General features: G+C 35.3%; 1 protein-coding gene across 1 annotated transcript in view; it reads left to right on the plus strand.

Annotated features, from left to right (window-relative positions):
• Positions 1–14,015, plus strand: part of LOC306862415 (CUGBP Elav-like family member 4) — an 86,700-nt gene that overhangs the window by 24,702 nt on the left and 47,983 nt on the right. The window contains exon 2 of the mRNA XM_079405212.1: positions 2,224–2,306. Coding sequence (XP_079261338.1) covers positions 2,224–2,306 — 83 coding nt within the window. The remainder of the gene's footprint in view (positions 1–2,223; positions 2,307–14,015) is intronic.

A 14,015-nucleotide genomic window follows, 5' to 3' on the forward strand; every position in this document is an offset into this window, starting at 1 on the left:
CAGCTATTTGGACTCTCATTCTGATGGCACCCATTCACTGCATGCAAAGGATCCAATGCTTAGCAAGTTATGTAATGATAAATTTCTCAATCTTTTCAGATGAAGAAACAAACTCATCTACATGTTGCCTTAGAGTGAGTAAAATATTTTTGCAAATTCATTTAACATGGCTGATTTTTGTAAGGGTTGGATTTCTTTCATCACCCAAATAGTTTTTTATACTTTTTTTTTTTCGGTTATTAAAAAGAAAAGATTAGCATCTTGCTGCAACAAGGGTTTGTTTGAAAATAAATTAATGTTTTAATTTTCCATTTTAGTTGGCAATCAGCTATTTCATCTTATCATCGTTTGTGACGCTATTAGCATGCAGGCAGAAATGTCAGCGCCAGATTATCATGTTTACTCAGCATATTAATATATTAGCATTTTTTCATATTAATGCAGGATTAGCATAAACATTAGCATCCATTAACATGCTTTTGCATATTCAAATTTGCTTACTTCATGTACAAATGCGACGCTAATCGTTTCAGCTTTTGTTCAGTGGTTATTCCACTCAGTTCCCATCCCAAAGGGATTTTTGATTAAGTTGACGCTGAAAAGATTCATGGTTGTTTATAGCAAACTACTTTAGCGGTTCTTTTTCGCCGGCTGAGATTAGCATCATGTGAGATTGAGTGCTTGTTGGTAGAGCTGTTCGTTCGTTAACACAAAGGCACATCGATGCATGTTAGGGCAGATGTTCTGTGGAGGGACAGGAAGATTGTCGTCTTGTCACACTGAACCTTAAGACAGAGGCGTGAGCTGCAACAGGCCACGAAAGCTGAGAAAAAGATCCTATCACGTCAGGCATGCTTGGATGAACTTTCTTGCTTTTGCATTCTTTCTTCTTTCAGATATCTTCTGTAACTTTTGTTGTTGTTGTTTTTGGCTTAACCCTTTACCACGCAGCACATTTTGTTCATTTTCATCTGCTAGCATTTCTCTATGTTTTTAAGTTTGTGCAAAATCTTGCATACTGTTTATTTAAGGGGCGCCATATCAGTATTAGTACCAATTTACCATATGAGGAACTGTCTCTTATCCTTTCGGGCCAATTGTCTCTAAATCTCACATTTGTTGATTTATACATATTGTAGGCCTCAAAACTTATATATTTGGCAATCTGGAATGTATTGAACGTTGTTGTTGCAAATTCTGCTCATTTAAATATGTCACAAGATAATGTTATCTAGCTGCCTAACATTTTTGTTGAAATTTCACAAATAACTTATTGTCCCAGAAGCATCATTCATCATCAATCATGTGACTGATATTTTACACTGCATTGCTTTCAAGCAAAATAATATTTGTGAATTTGATGTCATGGCATTTTCTTGTTGTTATTGTAAATTTATAAATGTTATTTATTTAACAGTTTAACTGTAGTAAATTTTTAAATGATATACAAATGTTACATTAATATATATGCTGTCAAGCAATATATATATATATATATATATATATATATATATATATATATATATATATATATATATATATATATATATATATATATATATATATATAAGAGAGATTTTGTTTATATTTTAAATATATATATATTAAATTATATTACTATAAATATATACATGTAAATACATATAATTTTTTTTAAATGTATACTGTGTGTGTGTGTGTATGTGTATATATAAGTTTTTTGCACATTAAATTTTTCAAGTCTGATTGTACTTAAAATTCTGGAGAGTGTTAGTATGAATGCTATTTTTGACAAAAAAAATAATGATCAGCATTTTTTATTGGCCTTATTTCTTAACCGAGCATCCTTATTGTCAAATTAATGAGCAAGCATACAAAAACATAGTCTGTTAAATGTTGATACCAGCACGGCCTTGTAGCCAGAAAATTAAAAGCAGCAGCATATTTTCTTACACAAACACACACACGCACACACTCTTGTATTTGCGCTCACTCTCCGTCTTTCTCTGGGGAGTGTGAGTGTGTATGGCTGTGGGCATGTGCTCTCAGAACCTCTTCATCTCTCTTCAGTCTTTTATGTCTCGGTGTCTGCTACACAAATGTAATAACATTGTTTTTCTTTCTTGGGTTGGTGAAAACAATATGAAGGTAGAGAGCCCAGCTCTGCTCAAACGGACACCTGCTTGTGTCTCAACCTCTCTGACCTGTCTTTAATTTATCTGTCTCTGTTATTTCCTCTCTCAGGCTGTGCCTTCCTCACATACTGTGCAAGAGAATCGGCGCTAAAAGCTCAGACCGCGCTTCACGAACAGAAGACGCTACCTGGGGTAGGTCATCACGGTCAAACTGGCACATAAACACATGCAAATAACCAAACACATGCACACTGGTACAAATGGGTAGTTGACATATAATACTATTGGGAAGTTGGCAATGTGACATGCTGAAATCTATATAAAAATCATATAGCATTTTTGTGGTCTTTTTTTTTTTAAATATGCATGTACTATGCATGCAAATGTGTGTTTGTGTGTGTGCGTATAATATATATATATATATATATATATATATATATATATATATATATATATATATATATATATATATATATTAAACTGTATGTATACTATCATTTAAATTTTGTGGGTCAGCAATTTTTTATTTAGGTTTTTTTAAATGTATTTTTTTAATATGTTTTTTGCTTAAGAAAAGTGTTAATTTACTTTTATTTGGCAATAATGAATAAAATCGATCAAAAGTGGCAGTAAAGACATTTAAAATGCTACAAATGATTTCTAGAATAATAATATTAATGTGCCATTGTTTGCACAAAAAAATATTAAGCAGGACATCTATTTTCAACATTTCTAATAGTAAATAAAATCTTTCCGGAGTGCCAAATCATTATATTAAAATAATTTCTGAAGCATCATGTGACACTGAAGACTAGCGTAATGATGCTGAAAATTCAGATTTGCCATCATAAAAATAAATTACACTTTAAAATGTACTACAATAGAAAATAACGATAATATTTCACAATACACTGTTTTTACTGTATTTTTTGTAGACAAATCTTGTAGACCCCAAACTTTTGCCACTTTTGAATGGGTGTGTGTGTGTGTGTGTGTGTGTGTGTATATATTTAGACACATACAGTAAATAAATAAAAAATGTGCATGCATTGTCAACTACCCAAATTTACGTTTAATGCATTTAAAATTTTAAGCACATTGTGTGTAGTTTTATTTATGTATTTGTTTTTTGCCAAAAAGTTAGCCCTCAAAAAGCACTAACTCTGCTTTTTTTGGCTGTGTTTTCAATCTCGTTCACTCGCTTCTCGTACTCTTCCTTCCTTTGCCTCTCCATCTCTCTCTCTCTCTCTCTCTCTCTCTCTCTCTCTCTTTCTCTCTGGAAGAGCCTTGTACCCAAGGGCAAGAACTACACAGCACCACATTAGAGCTGTCCTATTTATAGTGTCTTTTAGTGTCTCGGAGCATGTGTCTGTGTGTGTGCGCGCGAGCATGCCTTATAAATGTCTGTGGGCACGTGTGTGTGTGTGTGTGTGTGTATTACTCAGTCACTCCTCTTTGGGTTATTACAAACTTGCTGCCCCGCTCTAACATTGTTTGGTTGTAGTGTGTGTGTGTGTGTGTGTGCGTGTGTTTTGAAGTTGCTCGGTTAGCTCTTGCTCAGCTCGGTTTGGTGTGTTCTGTTTTAATGACGCCTCCAGGGAGAATGACAGTTGCTGTGGCGAACGAAATGCCTTTGATGCGAGTGATTATGACATCATAGATGTTGAATACAAGGGGAGTCACTTTGCTGGAGTTCCTTTCTTTTAGTGCAGAGAATATTCACTCGGAAAAACACGCTCACACAGCCATACGCGTTTTGTTGGTTTTTTTTTTTTTTTTTTCTCATCATGTTAAGTCAAGTCATCATGTTAGATGTTGATTGTAATAAGAAAAACCCTTGATCGTCTTATTATGAGCACATCTATTCGCAAGAAATGCAAACGCAGCTGTAAATTAATTCAATCGAAGGCTCTGCCTATCACAAATGTTTCATAAGAATACTAATTACCCAGAGGAACGTTTTATCGCTCAGGTTGCTCATTCAGAGCTCAGGAGACTTAATAGAGTTCTTGGTTGGGTTTCATTTTAGTCTTTGTCTCGGATGTTTCTCCTATAATTTCTGAAGCGAATTATATTTTTAAAAATGAGGGATTAGAGCTGTAAAATGAATATTGATACTATATCTGAGATAATTTGGGTTTGCAAGAATTTGATGAGAAATGTTGGAGAAATCTTACCATTTTCTTGACAGATCTGAGCATAGACATTTGTTGAGACCTATTTGGAAACATTGGAGTTTACTGGGGTCTTTTTTTTTGTTAATCCGGTATAATTTTGGTATCAGAGATATTGTTATAGTTTTTATTAGTAATTAGATTTTTAATTTTATTTTAACTTTTAATTTGAATTACATTTTTAGTCATTTTGTTGTGTTTTTGTCATTTTTAAACTTTTTTTTTTAAATATGTCTATATATTTTTATTTCAGGTTTAGTTATAGTTAATTTAAAAAAATGAGAATAGTTGCCTTGGCTGCTAGTTTATTGAATTTTTTATTTCAGTTAACATCTATTTATTTAACGGGGAAGTCGTGGCCTAATGGTTAGAGAGTCGGACTAGTAATCGAAAGGTTGCGAGTTCGAGCCCCCGGCCGGCAGGAATTGTAGGTGGGGGGAGTGAGTGTCCAACGCTCTCTCCACCCTCAATACCACGACTGAGGTGCCCTTGAGCAAGGCACCGAACCCCCAATTGCTCCCCGGGCGCTGCAGCATGGCTGCCCACTGCTCCGGGTGTGTGTTCACGGTGTGTGTGTGTGTGTGTGTGTGTGTAACTAGTAACCCTGAAACAATCTGAGATGTTTGATTTGATATTTACAGTATAACCAGAAATCTCCATTTGTTTTCCAAATTATCTAATTTTTCTCTAAGGGGAAACGGCTGATATTTAATTTTTCATGCATACAGTATGAGCCATCATGGCCACTTCAACGATAAACACATTTTTATTGTGAATAGTAAGAGAGAGACAGAGAGAGAGAAAGCAGAATAAATAAATCTGAAGAAATGAAGAAAAGTCATTGGAACGTTTTGTTTTATCTGCAGGAGAATCTTGAGCCATCCCACCATTTCTTTTCCTTTCTTTCTCTTTGTCCCTCCTCTCAGCCTTTATGCAGTAATCTCTCTCATTTTTCCACTTCACTTGACAGCTTGATGGTTTTTAGGAAAGTGGTTTTTATGTGAGAAAGTTCTGTCAAGTGCAAGAAGCCTTCCAAGCTCCAGTCGGGAAGAGATAGAGAGAGTGGGCTGCACTTGGACCTTCAAAATCACAGCTCAACAGCAGAGTCGCTCCAAATGAGTGGTGAAAAACACATTTGCACCTGTTAGCTTAAAGCCCGACTCTCTGTGACGTTCACTTTTGTTTAGTATGGGATCACTTTACTGACTAAAATCAACATTTATATTGTGCTTATCGAGCATTTCTGTCATACTTGACATCACAATATTGCAGCTATAAAGTAATGCAGGACAGAATATAGTGTTTATAAGTGTAATTTGGTTTAAGGTGTACTACCTACTGGTATGATACCTTATATTTTTTGCTGAGTTATTACATATAGGTATATAATCATTTTTCACATTTTTCCAGGCTATATTCTTGTACTTTTATACCTTGTATAATGGTAGTCAAGGTTCCTCGTACCAAAAACCATCTTAATTTAGCTTTATATGATTTTCATACTTATTTTTTCCCTTTTCTGACCTTTACAATTAAACCAGCTGTTTTGATACTGTACCTTTAAGACTTGCTTGTGAATTACCTGTCTTGGTTTAGTTAGGTTTAGTTTCTTTCAATAAGTTGCTGGTAACTAAATATCCATTTCTAAATAAATGAGGTGATCATATGTTAATATGATCACGGTTGTCAAATTGTAATTATGACGATTTCAGAATAACTTTTTGCACATTATAGTACATCAAAACTGAAACTTAAGTATGAAATGCATAGAAAAGAGCAAAGGAATTCCTTTTATTTTAAGATATGGCTCCTTTGATTGACATTTTTGTCCCGTTTTGACTGTTACTGCTGTATTTGTCGTGTTAAACATGAAATGATTTAAAAAAAGGTTTTAAAACATCTCAAAAGCTCCCCAATCCTGCATTTATTGATATCATCAAAAATACAGTAAAACAGGAATATTATTAAATAATATTGCAATTTAAAATAACGTTTATATCATTCTAATATGAAGATTGTGTGTGTGTGTGTGTGTAATAATTATTATAACATAAAACTGTTTAAAAAGCCTTGTGAGTTTGACTAGTTTAAAAGATGACACAACTTTTGAAATGATTATATTGTGTTTCATACATACAGTAGGAGTGCTTTTTTTGTTGTTGTAGTTTTTTTGTGGGGGACGATGGCAGTGACAAGCCAGGCCAGGCTCTCATGCACACTGCATTTATTACAATCTCTTCTGGCCTCTCTCATACTACAGTATGATGCCTCAGAAACACTCTATTGATTCTGGCACTGGGCCTCATCAGCGGGAGAGTGTGTGTACACACCCACAACCGCTCTCTCGCTCATGTTTAAATACACACGCACGCACGAGGACAAACGGAGCAGCTATTACTCACTGCAACGCACACAAATGCACAATGTTCACAAATATGCATTCATGCAGATGAATATTCATGTAGAAATATTTTCCCCGAGCCTCGTTGTGGCATAGCCATACATAGATACACACCATGGCTGTGTTCAAAATGAAATACTATTATTTGATGTATCTGTATGTATGTATGTAATTTATTTATTTACTTTAGCATAATTATTATTATTATTACTACTATTACTGCTATTATTACATCAACTTTTAACCTTGATAAACAAGAGACATTTGACTTTGTGTTTGTACTGGTCAGAGTAGGTGTGTGTGTGTGTGGTGTTGTGTTTTATTGCCCTGATTGCCTCTAGGAAGGAATGATACTTATAAAATTAGTTTAGAATTAGTATATACGTGATACAATTAGTGAAAAAATTACATTTATTGTGAGATTTTTATTGTGAGAATTATTGTAATTACAGTTTAAAAATCTAATGAATAAATTTTACAAAAATAGAACACCAATTTTCTTTCATTTTTATTGTAAGAATTGTCATTACAGTTAAAAACTCCAATAAATAATTAAAAAAATAGAATACTACTTTTTTCCATTTTCGATTTAGAAATGATTGTAAAAACTCATATAAAAGTATTCACCAAAAAAAAAAAATTCTCTCATTTTTATTGTGAGAATTATTGTAATTACAATTAAAAGCTTCAATACAGTATTCCAAAAAAATGCAAGTGCATAGTATTTAAAAGTAGTACTCAAATTAGTATGAACATTTCAAACAGCTATATTGTTGTCGCTTTAACTCATTACGTGCATGTTCGATTCAGCAAGCGCCATCCGGTTATCGTCTCATAAATAAATCCAGTTATTTTGCATCTCTAATCCCATTTTGTAAAAAAAAATGTCTTAACTTTTGACAGCCCGATCAAATAATGAAGTCAAAAGAGATCTCAGTTCATATTGTTCTTGTTCATTTGTCAGAATAGAATGTCAGGTTGATCGCATTGCATTATGGGATACAGTATTTCACACAGTGCGCTCTGGTTGCACGTTCTGGCAAATATTGCATCATTTGGGTCCTCACGCCTACAGAAAACTGGCACAGTATGCTCTGTATACACACACGGCATGCTACTTTCAGAAATAGTATTCAATTCTGAACATATCCAAAGATAAACCTACCTCAGCTCCCACGTACACACACATATATCTAGAAAAAAATGCACACACCTACTCACAAATATGTATTTAAAAACATGCATTCGTACTCTCAAACACATAAATGTACTGTCCATTGATCCCTAATGGTACATACTGTGACAGTCTGTAGATAAGCAAGCACAACATGGGTCAATGGATCATTTTGTAACTCATAAAGGTACACACACACACACCTACACCAGCTCTGATCTCTGATATGAGCCTGAGCAGAGATAAAATGGGAATAGAGTAGGGATGGAAGGGAGGATTGAAACCAATGAAGAGAGGAAAGAAAGAAGGACATAAGAGGAAGCAGCAGGCGATGTGGCTCTTTGCTCTGATTTCTGTTCATTTACTTGCTCTCTCTTTCTCTCTCTCTCTGGCGATTGTGTGAGGTATGCTACAGACCCAGAAATCCATACCATTGACCAACCGCGCGACCTACTTTTGTGGCAGCTCTTTCAATAAGTCTGCCGACTGGTCAATATAGACCTGTTCCCCAAGAGAGGCACGGGAAAAAGGAAGTGTGAAGACCTTTGGATGTGTTGTGTTTTTAAACTGATGTGCAGTTTTTACTGTATACAAATGAATACAATTTTACTGTATTCGTTTACAGAAACCTGCAGTGTTAGTCATACACTGCAAGTCAAATGTTTGGATTTATTATTACGGTTTTCCACAGTTTAGAGTCATATTAAAATTATTAAAACTAGAAAATAACTAGTGCTGTCAAGAGATTGATCGCATCCAAAATAAAAGTTTTTGTTTACATAATATATGTGTGCATACTGTGTATATTTTTTATGTATATATAAATACACATGCGTGTGTGTGTGTGTGTGTGTGTGTGTGTGTGTATATATATACTGTATATATATAGAGAGGGATAATTATTTTTTATATTTACATGTATTTACTTGCATATATGTATATTCATATAATTTATATTATTTAAAAATATATTTAATATATAAACATACATTTTTCTTAAACATATACATGCATGTGTATGTATTTAGATATACATAATAAATATACACCGCGCACACACACATTATGCAAACAAACACTTTTATGAATGCGATTTAATCACAATTAATCATTTGACAGCACTAATAATAACTAAAATTGAAGTGTGGAAATGAGACCTAAAATGTAAAATGTGTAGAAACATGATGATGATAAGAAATGTTTCTTGAACAGCAAATCAGCTAATAATATTTCACAGTATTACTGTTTTTACTGTATTTTTGCAGCCTTGATGAGCATAAGAGACCTTTTTCAGAAAAAAAACTTGTGTGTATATTTATTTATATTTACAAAGTCTGTTTCAAAGATTTAAATACAAAGGCACTTAAGATCATAAGAAATATAAATTGTGCACGTCACAATTCTAATTATCTTTATGGTCTTTATATTCTTTATGCAAAATATACTTTCTCTCTTTTTTTTTTTTTTGATTTTGCAGTGAAATGTCTCCCGAGCAAATTTTCATGCAATTCACCTCATCTGTCTCCGAATCTGCGGTTGACCTCCTTGCAAGAGAACCTTACTCAGAATCACCTGCGAGTTCACAGTCCTTACATAATCGCTCACAGCTCCCAGTGATTAAACTTGAGAATCCGTCGCTGAGAGAGACATTTTGACACATACTCGTCTGTCGTCGTGAAAAATAGATGCTCTTCTTCTCAACTTGTAGAGCTCGCTGCCTCCACTGTGGGGGCCCGCTGTACTGATTACAACATTATGTAATACGGAAGAGACACACTATATCGAGAATTCAGTGTGAAAAATGCTTGTGACAGTACAGTGGCCCAGGAAAGTGGTGGGGGGGGGATTTCCTTTGCAGCCAATGTTCTGCTGACTTGGTCTAAACACTGTGCGGGTGCCCGGAGTGGATGAGACAATAGGTATGTTGACACATCCACTCATAATAGTGGCATGGAGCAGACAGCAGTGGTGATTTGTCGCTGGTTAATACGACTGCGCTGTGGTCTGAGCCATATGCCGGTGGAATAATAAACTTTGTAGCGAAGGGCATTTGTTCGTTGTGATTGGTTTATTGAAGGATGCATTTTCACAAATCTTATTCGAGACCTGGTGGCTCAACAGTTTGGTAGCCTGGGCAAGTGGACACAACAACAGCGACGCGGGAATAAAAGCGCAATTGCAGGCCACGACTTGGCTGCCTTTTAATTATTGATGGCCACTTCGGCTCTGCATTGGGCAGTAATTGCATTACAGGTCACTTCTCAATAGCAATCTGTGAAAGTTGTGGTGATGTGTGCTGGGAGCCGATCGATAGGCGCTGTCCAGGGTGCTGGATTCAGACACACTTTCACTCTGTCTCTCTCCCTCTCTCTCTCTCTCTCGTTCTACTTTCTGCTCTGTTTCTCACCTGTATGTTCAGGTTCCCTCTTTCGCGGCATTTATGCTTGAAGCTATTAGTCGATTGGAAATTTTCATATTTTTTTCAAGAGTCAAAGAATTTTCAGATTTACGCTGCTTAAACCGGTATTTCATTGTGCAAAACTGAGCTACTTTTTTTTTCTTTTCTTTTTTAGTAAGCTCTGTTATGACAGAACTAGTTTTCCCTGAGGAGGTCATCCTGTCTGACTTTATTTCTGCCTGAACTGGTTTATTTCTTTATTTATTTTAACGACACAACCTCTGTTAAACTGGAGGAAATCTCATTTCAGTCTCTGAGATTGCGGTATATTATTTTTGCCCAGTGTTTCTCATTTATTTTGACCTTCTTTTGAATGCTATATCCAAAGTTGAATTTCTTTCTTTTTCATTATGGATTTCTTGTTTGTTTTTCGGGGTAAAATCGACAAATCAGTTGATAGTTCAAATACTGCTGGCAAAAAATAAATCAATAAGGGAAATGTGATAAAAAAAAATAAACATTTGATTTGCACCCACAGGCACATATAGACTATTTTACAATGGATTTTTTAAATATAAATGATTAATATTATTTATTTTGTTAATTGTTAATTGTTATTTTGTTAATTATAATTGTTTTTATACTAATTACATTATTGGCTATCATTTTTTAATTGCACTATTGTTAAAAGTTTGGGGTCAATAAAATAGGTTTTTATAAGAAACAAGTAAATTACTTTTATTCAGCAAAAAGCATCAAAAGTGATAGTAGAGACATTTATACAGTTACAAAAATTTTGAATGGTAGTGTGTATTAAATTTTGTTACACATAATCACATAATATTTTTATAAAACAATATATAAGCTCATATCAAAAGTTATATAAGAAACTATAAATAGTAAAAAATTCATAATGTTTTTATTATTGGAATTTTTATAAGAAAATACTACTTCAGTCATCTGCTTCGCAATTTTATGTTTAACGTTTTTATGTTAATTGCCATTTCTTTGTAATTTATTATGAAATTGACTAGCATTTTTTTTCCGTTTTGGCAAAAGGCACACATTTCCCTCTTCTGTCGCTGTTATTTTACCTGTCGTTGTTCCTGTGTCTCTGCCTGGTTCTTTCTCATCACCTCCATCCACACTTAATTTCTTTTGCTGTCTGTCTGTCACACATTTGCTGTGTCATCCTATCTCTCTTGCTCCTGTTCTCCTGCTGTACTTGGTTCTATCCCTGTCCCCCTCTCACTCTGCAGGGTGGAGAGTTGAAGAGACAGTAGATTTTGCATGCTCTAAATACACTCACTGTGTGTGTGTGTGTGTGTGTGTGTGTGTGTGTGTGTGTGTGTGTGTTGGGCAGCAGGAGGAAACAGGGTTCGTTAAATCATGATTTGGTGGCCAGAGGAGGGGAGGGGTGAAGGGATATAGGCTTGGAGAGATGAGGCCAGAGTGTGTCCAGGCAGCTTGGCAGACATCTAAGCCTCCTGCTCTATTTGTTCTTCCCTCCATCCTCTGTTTCTCTGTCTCCTGGCTCTTGGCTTATTCTGTTTCTTCTTTTGTCCTCTTTTTCTGTCTGGGGTGTCTCTTACTTGTTCGTTTATTTCAGAGGTGGTACTTTGGATTGTTCTGTGCTTCATCTCCCATGCCTTGCTGTGCCATGTTCTTCCCGAGCACTGCTTTATGCTGCTTCATGGTCTGTTTTGCACCATTTTGTTCTATGTTATGATTTTTTTTGCTGTTGTACATCCTGAGATCTGTTCCTGACTTGCTTTATATTGCCTAAAAAGACAGCTGTCTTCTAAGGGAGCATCCTGACAGAAATGGATAACAACTGCATAGATGGCAATTCTGAATGCATATATATACCAATTTTTTTACCATTGAGATACTATTATAGTTTTAATTAATATTTAGTGTATATTTTTATATATTAAAGGGATAGTTCACCCTCAAGTAGTTCCAAAACTGTATGAATTTCTTTGTTCTGCCGAACACAAAGGAAGATATTTTGAAGAAAATTTGTAACCAGGTTGTTTTGGGGCATCATTGACTTCCATAGTAAGAAAAAAAATACTATGGAAGTCAATGGTGCCCCAGAACTGCTCTGTTTCCCACATTCTTCAGAATATCTTCCTTTGTGTTCAGCAGAACAAAGACATTCATACAGGTCCTACTTGAAGGTGAGTAAATGATGACAGAATTTTAATTTTTGGGGGAACTATCCTTTTAATTGTAGTTAAAGTTTCAGTTATTTTGTTGTCTTTTTGTCATTTTTGTTAGATTTATTGATTTATTTTATTAGATTAGTAGATAGTTTCAATGTGGTTTTTTTTCAGTTTTAGTTATTTGAATACATCAAGTTAAACTACAGAAAAATGAGAAATGTTGGAAAACAGCTGAAATGAAATGTTTACATTTTACTAAATATTTTTTTTTTTATTATTTGTGTTAACTATCATATCCCTGCTGCTGTTGAACTTTTTTTTAGATACATGAATACAGTTCATTTTATTCAGCAAGGATCCATTAAATTGATCAAAAATGAAAGTAAAGACAATTTTACAGAGACACACACACACACACACACACACACACACACACATATGTGTGTGTGTGTGTATATATATATATATAAAATATTAAGCAGCACAACTTTTTTTGACGAATATTTTGACTGAGCTAGTCGCAATGCATTCTGGGATTGACTGCTGTAGAATTTGGATGTGATTAGGCATTTTAGATGACAGCTTACTTTATTGGAAGCGCTTTCATGTTGGAAGTGTGCCTGTGATGTTTAAAAATGATGTCTATGTAGGCAGCTCACTAGGTTTTGGAACAGAGCTCCAATTCCTCACGCTGAACTCGCTTGTAATGCGTTTTGTGCTGCTTGGTAATGATCTACACAGAACGTACAGTGCAGTTCTGCGTTATGTTCTTTGATTTCGTCTGAGGTACAAAAAGCGAGTTTATAGAACATTTTGGAAAATGTGTGAACGTCAGTCCATCCAGCCCTCCAGCCATCTCTCCTCTGGCCTTGAACATGTAACTCATTCAGCTCTGGCCTGTTTGCGATTGTATGCGTTTGATGCTGTGCGTTCAAACTGCCAGACTGTGCTCAATGAGGCTTCTCTTTTGCTCTGACTTCCTGCCGCGGGCGTCCTCTCGGTTAGCCAGTCAGCAGCGTGTTTGTATGTGTGTGTGTGTTTGCGCGTGTGTGTGTGTGTGTGCATGTTGTGAGTGGAATCTGGACTCGATCCTTTCTTGTGTGCGAGTAGGTATGTAGATGTGTTTTATTGATAACTTATCAATATCACATCATGTTCATTTAATAACAGGCAGCGACCTTATAGGGAGTATTCAGTTTGAACAACTTCTCTGAAGTTCACCGTAAACTGGTTCTCCTCTCCTGCGCACTCTTTCACTCGTCACCTTTCCGCATGGCAGAACAATATCTTTCTCACTCAGTCTTGCTTTTTCTCCGTTCTCGTCACTTATAACCCTTTGCTTACACCCCTCCTCCTATGCGAAAGTAATTTAACCGTTCCGGACGTCAGATGTGTCAACCTCTGTTAGCTGTTTCCCCCTCTCTCTTTTGTTTTACTCCCAGTCTCTGTGGACATTGGGTGATTTCTCAGGTCCATTATTAGTCAGATCAGCAGCTGTGGGGTTCTTAGCGTTCATTAATATGCAGCATTAGCATTTGTGCTAAAAACATCGAGGAGCTACTGATGCCTTCGAGTCCTCCTGGGAG

The sequence above is a fragment of the Barbus barbus genome, assembly GCF_936440315.1.
Source record: "Barbus barbus genome assembly, chromosome: 43".
Taxonomy (NCBI): Eukaryota; Metazoa; Chordata; class Actinopteri; order Cypriniformes; family Cyprinidae; genus Barbus; species Barbus barbus.